The sequence below is a fragment of the Nematostella vectensis genome, chromosome 12 (assembly GCF_932526225.1).
Source record: "Nematostella vectensis chromosome 12, jaNemVect1.1, whole genome shotgun sequence".
Classification (NCBI taxonomy): Eukaryota; Metazoa; Cnidaria; class Anthozoa; order Actiniaria; family Edwardsiidae; genus Nematostella; species Nematostella vectensis.
The window spans coordinates 12,263,389-12,283,350 of NC_064045.1; the positions used below are offsets into that span (position 1 = coordinate 12,263,389).

A 19,962-nucleotide genomic window follows, 5' to 3' on the forward strand; every position below is an offset into this window, starting at 1 on the left:
GACCACAGCAGCACTAGGCATGAAACAGGGTGACCACTGCAACACTAGGTATGACACAGGGTGACCACACACAGGGTTACAACAGCAGCATTGGGCCTGACACAGGTTAAACACCGCGACATTTGGCATGGCACTAATTTGATAAACCTGGATGGTTATTCCCCATGATTTTAAGTGTTGTTTCTTTATTTGGTGACTGTGGGTGATTCTTAAGGTCACCTTTGTCATTAATAGTGTGACGCGCGCTACCATGACCACCAATACAAAGCCGTAGCAGGCCTCGAAAGATTGAGGGAGCACAATACAAATAAATTAAGAAAATATTTTGGGGGCACAGCCATGCCCCTACTGGTCATTTTCTTATAATATTTGAAAATATTTTGGGCGCAGTGCCCCACCCCCTGCTACAGTAAGTATAAAAAAAAGAGCCAATAAGCACAAGATGATCAGAGTTTTCACTGTGTCGTGATGACACAATCTTTGTAGCAAGAGAATTGCATCGTGCTATTTATGTATTTATCCACAATAATTTTAAAAATTGGTTTACTTCACAAAACTGTCAAGGTGGCCACGGTAGCGCGCGTCGTATCAGATAGCACGTTTCTCGCATCCTTATTGGCTTACTTCACAAAACTGCCAAGGTGGCCACGGTAGCGCGCGTCGTATCAGATAGCACGTTTTTCGCATCCTTATTGGCTTACTTCACAAAACTGCCAAGGTGGCCACGGTAGCGCGCGTCGTATCAGATAGCACGTTTCTCGCATCCTTATTGGCTTACTCCACAAAACTGTCAAGGTGGCCACGGTAGCGTGCGTCGTATCAGATAGCACGTTTCTCGCATCCTTATTGGCTTACTTCACAAAACTGCTAAGTTGGCCATGGTAGCACATGTGGCTGTGAAAATACATTTTGAATTGGTTGCATCCTACAAATCTCACTTAGGGTTTTTAAGTCACTCAAGTACCTGGACATTATGTTACCGGCACATCACATGCACAGCACCCCTGTCTCTTGCATTGCTTAGAATATCCATCTTTCTAAGAACATGTGAACGTTATGTGAACATCTTGTGTGAATTACGTGTACAAGATGGGTACATAAAACGTTACAACACATGTTTTCAGGTGGACACTAATTACTTGGTATATCCCTCTCCTTATGTTTCTTATTAGCCTGAACGTGGCTGTAACATCTGGCCAAGATTATAAGGTTCACAGAAGTCCACAGTGAAAGGAATACAGTTCAAATAGGTGCAACCATAACACGTGGTAGTCTGCACTTCCAAGAAGATGATAAATCCCACTGTGTACATAATAATCACCACAGCAAATGCCACGAGGATTTGAACACGTTTCCGGTTCCGGTCGAACCGACCAAAGGTAACGTAAGGGAGGAAGATAAAAGCGAGGCAGAAGCCAAAGCAGAAGCCAGCCATGTGTGCAAAGTTGTCGACGTATGGAAGCAGTCCAACGACTAGAAGAAGAAAGACGACTCCACAGAGCTTGAGCAAAGCCAAGATTGGCTGAGCTACCATTTGCCAGGATTGGATGAGCTCTACGAAGAGACATGCTATGATCCCGAACATGGAACCCGAAGGGCCAACCTGCAGGATGCGGGATTCTCAGTAAGAATAAAAACAAATAATCCTGAGGGACAAACCTACGGACTGTGGGAATATAAGTAAGAATAAATATTAAATAATCCTGAGGGACCAGCCTGGGAGATGCAAGACGATCAGTAAGAATAAATATATTTCTAAAGGTCTGACCCTCAGGATAATGTTCTGAGTGCTTAAAACATTTCAATTTTTGAATATCAATGGTTTGTTCCTTAAAGGATTTTTTGCTATCTCTGCCCTCCCTTGTGGTATCCAAAAGTTTTCATAATATGGCCCTTTACAGTCAAACCCTAAGAGTGGATTATTGGTTTAAATGTAAGCCGGTAAATAACATACATTCACTTTGAAGCATGTGAACCTGGTATTTAAGGACACTGTTGCCATGGATACACACCTCAACCTGGTATGGTATGAGTATGGCACTGATGAGATAGCCACCGATACCACTAAAGATGTAGATGATGCTGATGCGAATCCAGCCAGCCATGCGCTCCAAGTCTCGGAGAATCGTGAAGTTGAACACCAATGTACACAACAGATGAATGATACTGAATATAGGGAAAAATCAAGACACAAACAGATGAATACTAGATAGAAATGACAAAAGGATATGTCAAGTTAAAGTAAAAACTAAAAAGAGGGAAGAAGAATTTGTCCAGTAGAAGTGTAGATAACAACATGCACAGCAGATGAATAATACTGGAGAAAGGCGAGAGGGAAAGAAGGGGCAAAAAAGACTACAGGAAGCAAAATAAGAGGGGATGGAGGAAGAATTAGGGGAAGGAGAAAGGAGGAGAGGGGATGAGGGGGAGGAGATAGGTGGAATAGGGATGGGTAAGGATTAGGGAGAGGAGGTGAGGGGTGGAGAGGGGATGGGATATGGATAAAGGGGAGGTGAGAGGAAAGGGTTGAAGGGGGAAGCAAACAAGAGAAGAATAGTGGTGGCCAAAGCTTACCCTGCATGTAGAAAAATTGCCATCCACAGTCTATATATTTGATCCGGTACATGCTGCTTTAGGAATGGAATCATTCCACAGATTGGCCCCAAGCAATCAACCTAAACGTTAAGAAATGATGGACAGGTTATATACAGTAACTGCACTATCTTGAGAATATGGTTGTGTATTGAGATGCCCATTATTGCTAGTTTTATTGAAAATGGCATAAAACACACACACAAAAAATACTTGAAAGTTGACAGCCACAAGTTTGTTTAGGTATATTCGTGTGTTGATGCATAGGTAAGAGGTACGTCTGTCTTTGATAGCCATACGAACGAGCTTCCAGGATCAGTTTAATCAGACAGACAAATGGCTCAAAAGGAACCAGAAAGATTGCAGTATATTGGGGTCGACGTCTTGGTCTCCTGTGTGTAACACTGTTGTTTTGGTTCCATTTCATTAAAAAAGTATTATCAGACTTCTATATTATTAGACTGTCAAATTGTGACACTACCTGTGAACAAAGTGTAGCATTTTCATAGTAGTAGCCCTTCTTGAAGCTGCACTCACTGCGGCTCAGCATCTCACATCTCGCCTGCGTCTTGATGCAGCAAGGGCGGGCGGTAATCTCACAGTTCATGTGCGGGTAATCCAGACGGCTCACATTCTTCTGGCTCTTCTTACAGATCTAAGAACAAGCCAAGGCCATGATCATCCTGAAGAATGTGTTGTGACACACTCTATATACATGGTGCAAGGTATGGATTGATACACCGTGGGGTCTCATCACAATGCAGTATGATACATGGTACTGTTTGATACAATATGTGAGGATGAAACTTGTGTGGTTTCATATACACAGTGTAGTTTGATACATGATGGGGGTTTGATACATGACCCGGTTTGATTCACAGTGTAGTTTGATACATGATGGGGTTTGATACATGACATGGTTTGATACACAGTGTAGTTTGATACATGGTGGGGTTTGATCCATGACCTGGTTTGATACACAGTGTAGTTTGATACATGGTGGGGTTTGATACACGACCTGGTTTGATACACAGTGTAGTTTGATGTAATTTCTTATTAACGGATCTTCAAATACTAATACTTTTTCCATATGTTAACTATGACTGTGAACCCCCCCCCCCCTCAGCCAATCCTGGTATGCACATGGTGGGGTTTGAAACAAAGTGCTGTTTGTTACACAATATGGTTTCTAAACTGGTTTTGTTATATGCTGATTATATTTTTAGCAGTTAGAATGTTACAATCCCATTTACTGTACACATATTGCTAATTTCTTACTGGCCACTTAGTGATGTCCATGTAGTTCCATTCATAAGGTTTAACAGATGGAGGATCGGTACATAATCTGGGGGAAAAAGGAGACCACACAATAATGTGAGCAATATACCATAAAAACTTGCGTATAGCTGACTATTCCCCATTCAAGGTCACACAAAATCAATTTTTCAAAAGTGTTGATGAAATATTTTTTTGCCATGCTGCCATATACTCTGATATATTATTTTAACACTAAGCTATTATTTAAAATCTTGAAAAGCCAAATAACACAGATTGCAAAAATAAAGCTGTTTGAAATAGAAAACAATTTCATTGCAAAGTACTGTTTTCTCATTTTATTGAAGGCTCTTATTTATAAAAATACTTTTTTTCTAAAAACGAGAAAGACAATTCACTAAAAAGTCTGTTGATAGATTAACAAGTTATTGAGCTCATTATTTGTGTCCTCGAAATAGTTTGGACCATCATGCTAACGAAAAAAAAAACGAATGGAAATTTGAAATTGTTATTGTTATTGTAATTGTTATATTTTATATTTAGTGATAGTAGGCAAATTCCTATTGTTACTCACAATATTTTCTGGATAAGTAGTACTTACTGAGGGTCCTGACCGCATACAGCCCTTGACATGTTATTATTTGTATAGTATTTAAAGTTGGCAAATGCCCTCTGTGAAAAGAACAAATGATCAAAAGATTATTAATAAGAAACAAAGAGATGTACAAAACACAATTTCTATGAGAGCAAAAATATTTCAGCTAGACTTTTATGTGTGCACCAATCTTAGAACAATGAGTTATCTACATTTGAACCAAGATTATAAGCGAGAGTTATCTACAAGTACATGTAGTGAACAGTACTTACATAATAATAATACTTAGATAATAATTAACTCTGTATAGAAAAGCCAAATTGGCTTCAAGTCGGCATGTATTATATCAGTGAAGGCAAGCAGAAGGGAAATCCACTACAGTAAAAACTTGATCCGACTATATCAGGGGAAATCATCGCGCGCGTTTTGGTCGTTCAATTTGTGTATGACTATGCGGGGCTTAGCACTGCCTGGCTCTAATTTTATCAGGTTACAGAGTTAATTATTATTTAAGTATTATTATTATGTAAGTACTGTTCGCTACAGTACATGTGGACCAACTTATAAGCGTGAGTTATCTACATATGTCCATGTGAACCAAGCTTATAAGCATGAGTTTATCTACACAGGCACATGTAAACCAAGCTTATAATGTCCATGTGAGTATAGCTTATAACTCTGAGCTCTGAGCTTACCGAACATTCTGTTCTAGACGTCTGCATACAGCCTGAGTTATCAGTCTTAATGCAGCAGCCTGTCTTGGATTCATCCAATCGTTCTTTCTCTAGTGTCTCATATAGGAGGTTGTCCTTTCTCATGCATGGTGCGAACTTAGCACCAAGGTGAATCAATGCTTGCTGATAAAAACACAATCTATTATCAATTTATGATAGTTTTGACAGAGGTGCTCAGTTCAGTAACATTGGTTTGAATGGGGGTCCATCACTCTCAAGCAATGTGACTACAACAAAACATTGTCACATGGCCGAAAAACAATAACTATTACAGTGAAAGTAGTGTGATTCAAATAGGTTGTAAGGGGTATAAGGTTGTAATTGTATAAAATTATAGTAGAGATTTGTTGCCTTGGTAAAAAAAATCTTCCCAGCCATTTGGTCAAGTACAAAGTAGGGGCGTGGCAACTCACATGGTGCGTCCCGATCCAGAAGCTATCTGGATCAGACTCCTTGAGGAGCTCGGGGACAAGGGTGCCTTGACGACTCTTCAAAACCTAAAGATAGACATGAAAGCCTGTTATTCTACATTCTCCCTGGTATCCTAACTGGCGTTTTCTAACTGGCCTTGGTTACCTGTGCTCAGAGAGGAGCTATAATGTCACTATATATGTACACCATAGGCCTACCCCCCTTTATGTCACATGCAACCCCCGAGTCCCCCCTCCCCCCGTTGTATTCTAAAACATTAATTTCTAATCAGAGACTTATCCATTTGAATTCTACACAAATTCACCCTTAGAAAACCAATTTTTAGTGATCTTTAGCACTTTGTGTGTGATGTTATTAACAGAAAAGAGCTAAGTGTTGTGTTTACAGAGGTTGACTGCTCAAATTGGCTGGCTTTTGTACCTCTATTCTAAACAGCCAAAGCTGGACACTTGGCCACTGTACTACAACAAGAGCCATGAGATAGTGTCTAAAGTTATGTTCAATGGTTTGAAGAGTGTTTTGCATCAGTTAAATAAAAGCTTTTGTGCCACAAACACCACATATTCATAGGGGGAGCTCCCAACCATCTGACTTACCAATGCACTTCTCTCCGTTCTGGTGAAACCAATGGGTGCAAAGCCATACACAGCGAGTGTGACAATAAGTACTACTGTTTGCACAAACGACACATAGTAGGTAAAGAAAGGTCTGCAAATAAGAAACAACACAACTAAGGATTGTGGTTATTCGACCTTAAGCACTAGTAAATGCATCACCCTGTCCCTGCTAAAATATCTCTATTATCATGCTAGGGTGGGTGTTCCTGCCTCATAGAACACATTTATCACCCTCTGTTCCCTCCCCTTCATGGTTGCTCATATTTAACTACGCTGGCTATTATTCTCGATGTTAAATGGCCACATGGCACAGACTCGCTGAAGAAAACAAGATTAGTGCTAGGTTCCTAAATGACCAAAAGATTATGGTAAGTTGCAAGGCTTGTAGTTGAAAACTCCCTAGACATTATTTTTCCCCTGAAGACAATTAAATTTTAGTTAAATCCTTAGCATTAGCACGCATGGTTGGCACCAAAGGACAAAGAAAACGTTGGTAAGCTATTTCAAATCTCCCAAACACATGGTTTGAAAACATTGTCAGCATCGCTTGGCCAGCAATGATAACTGCTTTAGCAAGCAATGCTGGTGGTTTCTACATGGGACTTTAATGGTGACAAATAGAGTATGCTGTATAGCAGGTGCTTTCTACATGGGAGTTTAATGGTGAAAAAATAGAGTATGCTGTATAGCAGGTGCTTTCTACATGGGAGTTTAATGATGACAAATAGAGTATGTATATGTATATGTATGATGGCTTACCTATGATCACTCAGACTATCCAACTGCTTTTTTACGCTGCTTGGTAGGCGCTTCCGAGTCACTCTTCTGTTAAGCCATCGACCGACCAATCCCTGGCCATATTGGCGCCTGTTCGCATTCTTAGCAACGGGCCTGCCAATCATCCTTTGTCCACGTATGTTTGCCTGAGGGGCTGCAGGACTGCAGACATATAAAGTAATGATACATAAAATAACAAAACAAAGAAGCAATACATCATACAATAAAACCTTCCGGATTCATAAAAATGGAACATACAATTCAGGCCCAAAGCCAGGGCTTGCTGAGGGGGGTGGGATACAGACATAGATACAGTATCATATATAAAAAATGCACCCGCTCTACTGACTTGTTTGATCGTAGTTTTGTACCTTGCAGGTATAAGACATTGAGCTATTTTGGTAGGTATTCTAAGAGGATACATACAGTGGGTCAAAGATAGGGGTAGATGGGGAGGGGAAGGGGTTGCTAAATGCTGTATGTAGATGCATTAGACAACCGATTCCGGAGCCTTAGACCCCTTACTTTGAAAACCACTCTACCGCCCCACTGACAAACAATATCCAAAAGAACAATCAGATACATCAAAACACAAAGCACAAATAAAAATAATGATGCAGACAATGATGTTTCATGAAGTGACAGAAAATTAAACTTAAATCAAGGGTTAGTAATCTAGAAAAGGTGAGTTAGTATAGATCCAGTCAATTGCAACACCTCAAAACTAGTCTATATGGCAAAATGATCTTATACAAAAATCTTTTGAATTTGATTTTCAGTACCTAACAGTCATAGCACCAGGTTAAATTATTTTCGTTAGTTGCAGTTTGATAAATCTTTTTTGGTTGCAGTAAATGACCTAATAAACGCCCCCTATCTATAGAACGCCTCTGATCTAATGAATGCCCCCCTAAGCTTACAATTTTGTTTTAAAGGACCCTCTCTAATAAACGCCCCCTCCCCTCCCCCTCTCCCTTCCATGTCAGCTTAAGGATACTGTAGACCCAAGCGGTAATTTCAGGAATGTGCAGGAATCGGGCGATTAGAAGTGTACCTTTAATTCACATATTTAGAGTCAGATGGGGTGAAATTTGATTGCGAGATATCGGGGATTGAAGTTGTGTAAACATTAGAGGCAGCGTGACAGTAATGACAGACGAAGAGCAAATAGAGCTGCGTATGGCAACCAATCACATTGCACGCTCTACATGCAGCGGGAAAACTCTTAGGCGCTCAAATGTCATAGCGCTAGTCGTGCAAGTGAAGAAAGATGCCTAGACCTAAGCGAGCTTGCACCAAAGAAAAGAAGAGCACGGAAAACTTAAAAAGACCGCGAACGGAGACAATTCTATGTTTTGGGCTTTCTTCCTCGCTTTTCCTTCTTCGAAGGAAGCCAAGGATTCTTACTTAATCTTGGCGTAGTTTACAACTATGCAAAATTTAGAGTAAACGCATATAAAGTTGATATACGGATAAATCTTGGATAAAACGTCGATAATGATACTGACGTGCTTGTATGCTAATTAGAGGGAAAAGCTGTAAAACTAAGTTCCCCGGATGTTGATCGCGGGACTTTGAGCTAAGTAAACAGGATTATGGGATTATTGATGCCTTTGAGAATAACGCTACACTCGTTTGAATTAGGTTTTTCTTGAATATCTGGCGGAGTATTCAAGATTTTGGTGGTATTTTTTGCTAACATCTAGAGTATGCCTATTGTCATCGAATGGCATAATAAAAAAATTCACCCGAAATGAAGCCATTTGGGTCTATGGTATGGTTAAAAACAAACAACATAAGTCCAAAATGAGGGTACGGCTCTCTAACGTTCCTGATCTCATTGCTTAGGATGTCAGCATTATTTTGTTTGTTTTGTCCTCCAAGTGTAGAATCCAGGAATAACAAGGCCTACTTCTAGTTGCCGTTTACCACATACTTGCACTGCTAAATTATTATTAAATCTGTCGCACAGTAAACGCTTGCTACGCAGGCTATAATTTAAAGTGATCCTGGCTGAGACTAGAACTCTACTGCACTTGAATGGATTTGTTATATTTCAATATTTTGTAAAGAACGCCCCTTTCTAATAAACGCCTCCTATCTAATGAACGCCCCCCCCCCCCCTCGGACCATAGAAATTTTAAAAACGCCCCGGGCGTTTATTAGGTCATTTACAGTATTTAGTAACCAGCTTTGAACCCTGTCATGTGACAAATCTCTTTTTGTGGAAGTAATTGGCACTTGCCACTTGGATAAACAAAATTCAAGTTCTATGTTTTCAACAATCAAAGAAATTATAATATAGACTTTGATTGAATATGTTTGCATGTGAAATAATCCTAAAAGGCTATAGCATGCAGCTAGCAACCAGACAAATCATGAGCTTGAGTTTCTGAAGAAAAGATATTTTTGAGGAGTTACTAAGTTACATTTGATGTTAATTTTACAAAGAGTTGAAATTTCAAAAATAGCTGAAACAGTAAAGGCTAGTGCTTACAGTTGCTTGAATTGAACCTCAGAGAGTGGTTGGACCCGTTTGGGAAACTCCAACTGTTGCCTAAGAACAGACACTATGTGAGAACTTTTAGTAGCTTACTGTGTGGTAACAACAGTAAACCTTTTTTGGTAGGTTCCTAGTCAAATAAATTGTAGATGCAAGTGTTTCATCAACCTTGCAAAGCCTTAGGGATCACATTTAATTTAAGTTCCATATACTCCATCCACTCTTGAAGAAGTGTTCATGACACATTTGGGTATAGCGCAGGGAATGATGTGTATGCCATAGTGCACTAGACCACAAAGCCAAACAATTAATAAGACCATCAAGTTCAGCTGATCGAATTTTTTTTTATCATGGTAAGACAAAAACAAATCAAAAATGTGAAAGCTCAAAACAATAATTGTTTGCACTTAAAAAAAAAACAGTTTTGTTGTTACAAAAAGAACATAAAAACTTACAAAAAAGGAAAATTGTTTTGGAGAAATCTTAGCAAGCCTTTTTACCAAACAATAAATGCTTACATATAAGAGAGTGGAAATATTTAACTTTAAAGGTTTAGTAAAGTCAAAAAAGATAACAGGTTCTTGGCCAGGGTTATGAGTGAAACCTTATAAGCAGAGGGTTTTGTTTACCCATTTAGGAAACTACTTTCTCTTATTTTCACCTACATAACTTCCAGAGTTGTACTAAATTTTCTTTCATTTAGGTGGACGTTCCAGTCAAGTGGGGCTTCTTCTAAACAACTGGTTTCCAGCCTCGGTTACAACATTTTTTAATATCTGATTCCTATCCGAAAACTTCAAGCTTAAATGACCTCCAGGACTCTGTCATCAAATGTTTCTCAATATCATTCAATATATTTAATTTGTGAAGTCTCATCCACAGACTAAAATTCAGTTCAATCAAACCAAATATTCTGCACACAGCCTGACTTTGATTAAGGCATGAAAGACTTACGGTCCTTCCACCTCGTCCTTCCCCACATGTGGAGTCAGTGGCTCTCTCTCCTCTTCCTCTCCTTTCTCTGATATCTTGGACATGGGACGTGCCTCCGATTGATCTTTGTCCTCTGGGATTGCAGGGAGTGGCTTTTCTGGTCTTCCCATTTTCGCACGGGCCGAGACGAAGTCAAAGAATACTTCATCTTCAAGTTCTCTTGAGCTCTAGAAAAAAAAAATACTGCATGTATATTGTGTCACTTTCTGTGTTTGATCAGCATGTTTGATTGCTACAGAATGGTCTTCGATCAAGAGTGGGAGATTGTGTAACAACCAAAGCAAGCATTGGGATGAATAAACCGCTTATTTACCACTGTAGAGTTGGATTCATAACAAAAACAATGCCTTAATAAAATAATGTAAATTCTTATATACTATATTCTTTAATGATTGGGGATTTTTGTTAGTAGACAGGATTATTAGCATAGTTCCAATAACAGCCTCCTTTGGATTATGACACCTGCTCTGAAATGTTCCTTACCCTCCGAGGTTCTCTGGCAGTTGATAACCCATCAACGTCATCAAATGGCTCCGCAATTGCAGCAGGTGAAAAGCTCCTCCCAGCTTCCAACAATGCAGTGATTGGTGGCTGCGCACGTGACGCCTCTGCCACCTGTACAAGAATACCAGCAACAAAATATCAACACAAGCTTTATCTATATGCATGACACTTAGGCCATTATTACATCTACAACAGTAAGTCAATATTAGCAGTTAAATCTACTGATGCAACAACAGATGTTTTAACAAAAGCATAAAAATGGAAAACAGCTTGTGTACATAGAATGAAAACTAATACTACCAGAGTATAAACTCCACACTGCTACTTACTCGCCATACTCATAAGATGAGGTTTATGAAAAAGAAAATTATCACACATTGAACTAGAGTTTACTTTAGACAAAAAGTTAGGTTACAGGTTGATTTGAGCCTCTGTGATGGTGTGGAACCCAGAGCCAAGGAAAAAATAGTTCTTTTCTTTTCTTTTTTTTTTTATCTTATTTAACGATACCGTAGACCCAAATGGCTTCATTTCGGGTGAAATTTTTTTATTATGCCATTCGATGACAACAGGCAAATTTTAGATATTAGCAAAAAAAAAAAAAAAAAATCTTAAAGGGGAACTGTAAGCTAAATACAACCAGGGCTCATATTGAGATGTAAAAACAAAAAATATGCTTACTGTAGGTGTTTTCGCGCGGTTATGATTCGTTTTCGAGAAATTCGATGTTTCACGCCATCTTGGATGTTTTGCTCGTCAGCGCATAAGCTGTCAGCGGTCGCTTTTGTGACGTACTGTATGAACAAGATGGCGTTTTGTTCCCGCCTTATGAAAATATTTATTCTCATTGCGGGCGCGCCTCTTCGACTCAGACTACTTGTAAAGTTGCTGCAAGGTGTAATCACCGAGGTTTCAGCATATCAAACTCAGATACAAAGTATAATGTTACTCCGTAGGACGCAGAACATCAATTAGGGGAACACTGTTTAAAACAAGATCGAAAAAGTGTGACAGAAGACCATGAAGTGAAACAAAACCTAATATGTGCGACTTCATGTACTCAAACGACTGTTCGATAAGCTTACAACATATAACTTATCTTTTGATCCGCCACAAGTACCTGGATTTAAGTACTTTTCCACGTAACAGAAAAACTGTAAGTGATATTTTGAAATATTTTGAAATACTGTTGAAAATGTAAATAGAAGGCATCTAGCAAATTGGAAATAAATTTGATAAGAGTACGTGTTTACATGCAGCTTTTTTAGCTGGGAAATAGTTGATGAAGTAGATTTTTTAGATTATTTGTTGATTGTATTTATACTTATTGTATGCTAGCTATTACTGCCGGACAGACCTTCTAATAAAATTGTGTAGATGAACTGCTAAAAGTTGTGTATTTTATTGTATACTCTCGTCTCAGTGAGTCTTTGCGTTAAAAACTGTTGTAAAATGAGGGTCGTTCTTCGGGATTGAACAGAGTAGGGGAACTGGTATAAAGAACCTGAAGGATAACAGAATAAGTTACATGCTACCCAATGGGTATAGCAAGCACAATACAGTTTATATGTGGGCTATGTGTGCAGAATCAAGAGCAACTCCTCTTTTCTCGAATGGCTCCAATCTCTTGAAAATATTTCATAGTCTGGGAGAGTGTTGATAAAATGAAATAACCAGTCATCAATTGTTGCGGAATAGTTCTTAAATACCAAACACTACAAGAGACCATGATTAACATGCTTACTGGAATTAAAGCGCCAAATCATAAAAACAGGCTTATATTTACGGTAAAATTATTGTAAAAAGCAACCCCTTTTTTTTTTCAGTGCATTTCAAGTAATCATGCAGTAGAGATCGTGCATGATATGACGTTCACCATCTTGGTAAAATATGGACAACTATAACAAATTTGGAATCACCATAACAGCATCAAAACTCCCCTAGTAAGCCTCACTAGTCAGCCCCCAGGACATTTTGTTCTTTGGCTAGAAGAGGGGTCTTAAAAGAAAATAGAAAGAGGGGGTTTAGAATGATAGAAATAGGGGTTTTATTTCAAAATCTCTGTCTCTAGCTTTTGGCACTTGGTGATTTTAGCCCCTAGTTAGCAGAGCTTTTACTGTAATCACATAGAAGGTAGCACTAAGCAATAAGCTAATAAATGTTCATATAAAATAAGACAAGACAACTCCTCTCTATTTCCGCCATTTATTGGTTCAACAAAAGAATTAATATAAGATTTCTGCTGAGCATTGGTGCATTTCCAAGGGAATTGCAGCCCCAATCCAACAACCACCTCCCCCTCATTGACACACTCCAGGCTACAAGCAAGGGGTACACTATACAAAATCATAAAAAAACTAGTTCAGATATTGGCAGTGTGTGGTGCCAACATGACTCTGTCCATAGAAAACTAAAAGGGTTGACCTTTTTGCCCAATCTATTTATGATTGATATTGATTGTGTTCAAGTAAAAGTCTAACACTGACCCATAACCCTAGATTCAGATATTTGCAATTTGATTGAAACAAGTCAGTATATTCCACATAGTCAAAATTAATGTAGACTCACATATATAGCACAGCTGCACAACCTTTTTATTGTGGTACAGGTGTGAAGCATGAAGTTATTCTTTTAAGGTTCTTCATCAGTGTAATCCTTGCATTCAAACATTCTCATATACTGGTAACATTTGATTGGTCTTTTATCATCCAGAGGTGGGAAATGCAGTCATCAACCACATTCCAGAAAATGATAAGCAGCACATCACATTGTGACTGCCACCAAAATGAACAAATAAAATGGACTGTTTGTACAATAGTATTTTAAGTCACTAGCTTGATTCTTCATTTTTAGAGCATCACTCTAATAAAAAAAATATTATAAGGTTCTTATAAAAAAAGGAATGTATTTATTATAACTTACAGTACTTTCATATTATGAAAATTCCAAATACCAGCAGACAATCAAGAGGCTATATTGAAACACTATAGTAGGCATCCATGAGTTCAAATAATTGTGTTAAAAGTAGCCAATAAAATGATGGTTGTACTTTATTGACTGAAAACCATTACAGCATCACTGCAGGATAAATTTTAAATAATGTATAATGTATAGTTAACAATAAATGATATATGAACTATTTTAAAGAAAACGCCATTCATATTATAAAATACAGATTAAAACCATAGTCAGTCAAAGCTATTACAGTAACATTACTAAAGATATTTCGCAAAATAATGAAGAATGAAAACCTGAAGTTTCTAAATAAATTCTCATATTAGCCTAGCGTATGAAGGATGCAATTTCGGATGTCATGTAACACAATTGACTTGAAAGCAAAGTATTCGAAATGTAGAATGTAAGACAAGGAAAATGTTATACCTGAATCTTCTTATTCATTTTCAAGTAAAAGCTTATTTTACCCATTTTAAGGCTAATAACTTCATTAGCAGCACGACAAAGTTTTTACGCACATGTACATCGATTCCTCAGATCCATTGTGGTTTGGTTGTGATATGCTTGCTTTTGCATAGTTTTGAGCTTGAATGATTCAACGTGAGGTTGTTTGATGCAACGTGGAATGAGACGAAAACAAATGGCTGCCACAAAGTTTCAGCGGTAATGCCAAAGAGCAACATAGACCACGCCATCTTGTTCATACAGTATGTCACAAAAGCGACCGCTGACAGTTTATGCGCTGACGAGCAAAACATCCAAGATGGCGGCGAAACGTCAAATTTCTCGAAAACGAATTATAACTGCGTGAAAACACCTACAGTAAGCGTATTTTTTGTTTGTTAATCTAAATGGGAGTCCTGGTTGTATTTAGCTTGCAGTTCCCCTTTAAATACTCGCCAGATATTCAAGAAAAACCGAATTCATAGAGTGTTGCGTTATTCTCGAAGGCGTCAGTAATCACATAATCCTGTTTACTTAGCTCAATGTCCCGCGATCAACATCCGGGGAACTAAGTTTTACTCCTTTGGCGTTCTCCAGACGCGTGCAATTAAGGCTATTGAAGTGATGGTCTCTGATAGGTTGACCTGTGTTTTGAGGACGTAAAAACAATGCTTTCGCAAAAGTACACATTTAAGTGAGAAAGTACATTTTTAAATGGGAAAGTGTTATCAACTTTGTAAGCATTTACACTAAATTTTGCATAGTTGTAAATTATGCCAAGATTAAGTAAGAATCCTTTGCTTCATTCCAAGAAGGCTAAACGAGGAAGAAAGTTTTCCGCGCTTTTCTTTTCTCCGGTGCAAGCTCGCTTCGGTCTAGACATCTTCCTTCACTTGCATGACTAGCGCAATGACATTTGGGTGCCTATAGAGCGTGCAATGTGATTGGTTGCCATTAGCGGCTCTATTTGCTATTCGTCTGTCATTACTGTCACGCTGCCTCTAATGTTTACACAACTTCAACCCCCGATATCTCGCAATCAAATTTCACCCCATCTTACTCTAAATATGTAAATTAAAGGTACAATTCTAACCGCCCGATTCCTGCGCAACTTGGCAAGCGTCTAGTATAGATATTGTTCTGTCACACTGTGCCGCGGATAGTCAATAGTTACTTTTGCTATGGATTTAATTAGCACATCGTAGCCAAAGAAGCAAAATTATTCCACGCCTAACTTTGACCCTTGATTATTAATCAACGAGGCTGTGTGACGTCAAATGTAGACGCGGTTTGCCAGTTCAGTACATGATAAAAGACATAAAGCAGATCCCGGGAAGTTATGCGCTTTTGGTGTGTATAAATAATTTGCATGTTTAAAAGTGGTCGATTTCGTATTTCGGACCAGGCAAAAGCACTCAAAATTAAGCGTGTATAAAAAATGATTATCTTAGGAGGAAAGAACAATCATTAAGCTTTAAATTGATATATAGTTTGTCAGCATGCATTTGCTTTAATCCGAAGCGAGCGTGAGTGATTTTGCCAGGATGATCGGGGTAATTACCGCTTGGGTCTACGGTATCCTTATACTGTTTTATGATATATAACATACAGCATAAAATGTGACGGTAGTGATGACTTTTTTCCTGATGATGATTACTACAAAATAGTTTCTCAAAAAACAAAAGAAATGTAAAAAATTGACTCTTTTATATATGTAGTTAGATAATTAGACAAAGGCTTACAAGTTCTAGAGTTAGCATGCAGAAAGCCATGTGACTCTGGAAATACACAATAGATCAAACAATAAGAAGTTAGAGGAATAAGAGGAAGATTAAGAGTTAGGCAAAGAAAAGAAAAAACAATTATTACATACTGCATGTGCTAAAGCATGGGGTTGGCGACAAAGGCAAGACTTTATGCCCAACAGAGATTTTTGGTCTCTATGTCCTTTCATTTAAAACTAATTTTGTTTTGTTTTTTTGGTAAGATTTTTGTTGCAAAATCGGTTAATTTGACTTCAAAGAGGGAGACAGGGAGATTTATTGTAAAACAAGCAGACTAGGTGATAAAAAGAAACATTTAGCAGGTATGCAATAATAAAGTATATTAACTCACCAAAGTGCCAGCACGAGCCTTATGTTTCAACTCCTTCCATGCCATTTTGGCAACAGACTTCCGCCGGCTGCGAGTTCTAGTGAGTGATGGGTCCCAATAACTGCTGGCGACACTGAGGTCACTGCTGACACTTGGTGGCCTCCCCTCCTGGGCTGCCGCACGCTGGCCATCAACAACATCGTCAACAACATCAGCAAAACCACCGTATCGCTTGCCATAGTGTCGCTTCTTCCTTTGAGTCCACTTTCGCTGGATTTGACAGGACTCTTCCTCACAATCTCCAAGGCCAAAGAACTGTTCTGTGCTTTTGATAATTTTCCTGTAAAAAGGTTAATAGGAAGGTTCAATATTATATAAGGCCTGGAAAAGTGCTTGAACTTTCAAGATTCAAAAGAATTATCAAAACCATGCTAAATCTAAGTCCAAAACAGTGCTACAAAAATTGGCCAAAATCTATAAACAATTTGAAACAATTTAGAGTATGCCACCTTAGTAGTGGTATCAACTTAGATTAAATTCATCACCGATAAAATTATTTCACTGTTTATTGGCAAGATGATAGCCGTGAACTAATGGCAGCGACTAGCGAATCAGACTGATGAGCATACACCCACATAGATACTTATGCTAAGAATTGCACATTCATACCATTATTTACTTTTTAAGAACTTGGGAATGTTGACTAAAGGTTAAAAATTTATAGAACTGTATTTTATATAAGAATGATACTGATAAAAATGAAAATAACCATTATCACAACAATTATAATGTCGATGATAATAATTATAATATTGAATTGAGGATGTAAATTTTATACGCTCAAAACTCCCAAGATCCCTTAAAGTCTTAAAGTCTTAAAGTTTATAACCTTTTATAGCTTTCGCTAACGCAAAGGGGGGATGGTGTACCCTGGCTAGAGGCGGCGCATATAGCCAGGGGCCTGCTTGGATCTTAACGCAGGCAAGGCGGCGGCCTGAAAGAGCTGTAAGGATGGCAGGGCCGCAATGTCGCCAGATACCAAGTTCCAAGTTCCTATTGTTCTTGGTATGAAGAACATGCCAAACGCATCCCCTGTCATGTTTATCTTGTATCCCACACTAACACTAAAGTGTTTATTTTTTTTAATCTAAAGCTTGAGAGCTTGCTCCTTGGTTTTAATTTATGGTTACAATCACTAAAACAATCTCGGTTCATGTCTACTTTTCTGATTTTAACCGACGTTTGCAGAATACACTTTGAAATCAGAATGTTTTAAATTCCCAACACTGCAATTTCTACAAAACAAATATGTACTTTTCTGTGTGACCACTTTCTTGGGAGGTTTCATTGTAAACTCACAAACAAACACCAATACCCCACTTGTGTCGTGACCGAGTGAGAGCATTTGTGGGTAGGATAATTTTCAGTATGTCCTGTTAATTAACGATTTCAACGTCTAATATGTTGACGAGATCACTGCACATTTTAGTGTAAATCCTAACCACATGGCTTTTCAAAAGATCAATGATCGGCTAGAGGCTTATCGCAGTGAAGTCTTAGGGGCGGTTAGACAAAATGGATCTCGTCAGATCTATAAATGGTTACAAAGCGCCAAAATAGCACTGGGATTTGCACTCTAATTTTATTCGGAACAAAACGCCTCTTATAGCAAATTCGCTCACGATAAATTCCAAAAGTACTCCATAGTCGATAGAATCTTATTTTTTTCAACATAAATCAAGTTCCACGAGACAACTCTCCAAATAAAGTACAAGTGATCTTATGAAATCAGGTCGATGCCAAAGGTGCATGATTTACCTTCGGATTCCTGGAGTCCTTTCTTGTGACGGAGACGTTATTTCTAAATCTTTAAGCCTATGAACTGAATGAAGTGAACTGAAGACACTTGGGAGAGAGAAGTTGGACATTTGTCCCGGAGTTTCTGGGCTCTGAGTCATCTTTGCGATTGATCAGACGTTCGAAATGAGCAAACTCTACACTTGACGTGATTAGGCGTTCGATTCGAATGTTTCCAGTCGGGCTCTGGCGAGGCACGCTTCTTATTGAATGACACATTCAAGTTTTTATTTAAAATAAAATTTTGCTTCTCTCATCATCTTCAAATTATGTACTCTGACCATCCGTCCGTGTTATTGAATTCTTCGAATAACAATATGGGTCGAGATTGCAATGAAATGTGTTAACACATAATTTATGTCCAACCGGAGGTTTCCCAAGATAGAACGGTTGATCAACTCGACTGAAACAATCACACAAGATTCAATCTGTCAAAATTTCCATGGTTTGATTACGTGAAATACCTAACTTATACATTCTCAAAGGGGAAACAATATTTTATGTCACCTCTCCCAATTTCTAAATAGTTACTAAACGCGGTCCTATTCCAAAACGGCATGAAACCGGAAGTAACGAAACCACCGAAATTATTTCACTTGAATGCGCATTGTTTGCAAGTCACATGAGAGCATTTAGTTGGATCCATTTAGTCGATAATGTTCTACCCATACGGCGCCCTGACATGTATGCGTTCTATAAATATTTGTGCTTACTTTTTGATGCTTCGCGCACGATCGATGGTGGAGCTTCCGTAGTGAGAACTAGCGGGGTTAGTATCGTCTGTCGGGCTACCTGGGGGGGCAAGGGAGGCCATAGAGCCTGCCGGCGTGCCTTCAGCTACACTTGTGGTCTTTGGTCTTATACAACCAGCTCGTGAAATCCACCTACAAAACCAAAAGCATACTGATAAAAATACTTTAACAACCCCATATCAAGAAAGTACATTCTTCAAGCGATCCAAACATGTCTCGATCGGTCGAAAATGTTAAATACAGTGACCAAATCAAAATAGCACCACACGACAGCTGGTCAATGCCATCCGGATGGACAGGATCCGAGTGAATTCATTTTTTGACACAACGCACTTCCTCTGACTTAAATTAAAGCTCTTAGAAGAGGGAATCGAGCACAGCTTTTACTCGTGATTGTCAAAAGCACCCACCTTTGATTGCGATCGCCTCGTTGTTGAGTGTCCTCCGAAGTGACACGAACTTCAGGCAAATCATGTCGCAAATCATGTCCCCTTCGCCTTCCCATCCACCCAACAGGATTACATGTTGGGCCGATAGACTCTTTTGAATCTCTGTTCTCTACTGTAGAGCGATATGCTTCGTTCTCCATCGCTATTCACAGCCTTTTTAGCCCAGGAGCGCTAACAATAGGTGTTTTGCCAAATGCTCCCCCTCAGACACAACTAACATCGCCAGAGATTATTTGGCCGAGGGGAGATGGCCTATGCTATAGAAACTGGGGAGAGAGCGAATGGCGGGAAGCAGAAATTCAAACAACTACGGAAAAACAAAAATATCTCTCATTCTTTATCTGACTGTTCTTTTATACAATATTCTTTGCCTTTATTTATAGATTTTC

The 19,962-nt window shown here is 38.7% G+C and overlaps 1 protein-coding gene and 1 long non-coding RNA gene across 4 annotated transcripts; both read right to left on the reverse strand.

Moving 5' to 3' along the window:
* Positions 1–839: 839 nt before the first annotated feature.
* LOC5520628 (inactive rhomboid protein 1) lies at positions 840–19,814 on the reverse strand. 3 transcript variants are annotated; one of them, XM_048719757.1, is made up of 16 exons: positions 19,535–19,814; positions 19,086–19,256; positions 16,537–16,855; positions 11,002–11,133; positions 10,480–10,685; positions 9,520–9,579; positions 7,005–7,184; positions 6,225–6,336; positions 5,610–5,693; positions 5,158–5,319; positions 4,469–4,539; positions 3,871–3,937; positions 3,074–3,247; positions 2,575–2,675; positions 2,013–2,166; positions 840–1,603 (listed from the first exon to the last, which is right to left on the reverse strand). In XM_048719757.1, exons 1-16 carry the CDS (start codon positions 19,711–19,713, stop codon positions 1,169–1,171), a joined length of 2,607 nt encoding a protein of 868 aa, XP_048575714.1. In that variant the 5' UTR covers positions 19,714–19,814; the 3' UTR covers positions 840–1,168. The 3 variants fall into 3 exon arrangements, with proteins under 3 accessions (XP_048575714.1, XP_048575715.1, XP_048575716.1); XM_048719758.1 differs by lacking the exon at positions 9,520–9,579 and having other exon boundaries at positions 19,535–19,813; XM_048719759.1 differs by lacking the exons at positions 19,086–19,256; positions 19,535–19,814 and adding an exon at positions 18,334–18,892.
* Positions 11,519–14,837, reverse strand: LOC125557307. The gene is made up of 2 exons (XR_007305221.1): positions 14,404–14,837; positions 11,519–13,884 (listed from the first exon to the last, which is right to left on the reverse strand). It is a non-coding gene; the product is annotated as an uncharacterized LOC125557307 (long non-coding RNA).
* Positions 19,815–19,962: the final 148 nt, after the last annotated feature.

Coding starts and splice junctions, on each gene's coding strand:
- LOC5520628 (XM_048719757.1), bottom strand. CDS start 19,713: ATGGAGAACGAAGCATATCGCTCTACAGTAGAGAACAGAGATTCAAAA. Junction 16,856..19,085: donor CGTGCGCGAAGCATCAAAAA/GTAAGCACAAAT, acceptor ACCTTTTTACAG/GAAAATTATCAAAAGCACAG. Junction 7,185..9,519: donor GAGGTTCAATTCAAGCAACT/GTAAGCACTAGC, acceptor ATATGTCTGCAG/TCCTGCAGCCCCTCAGGCAA.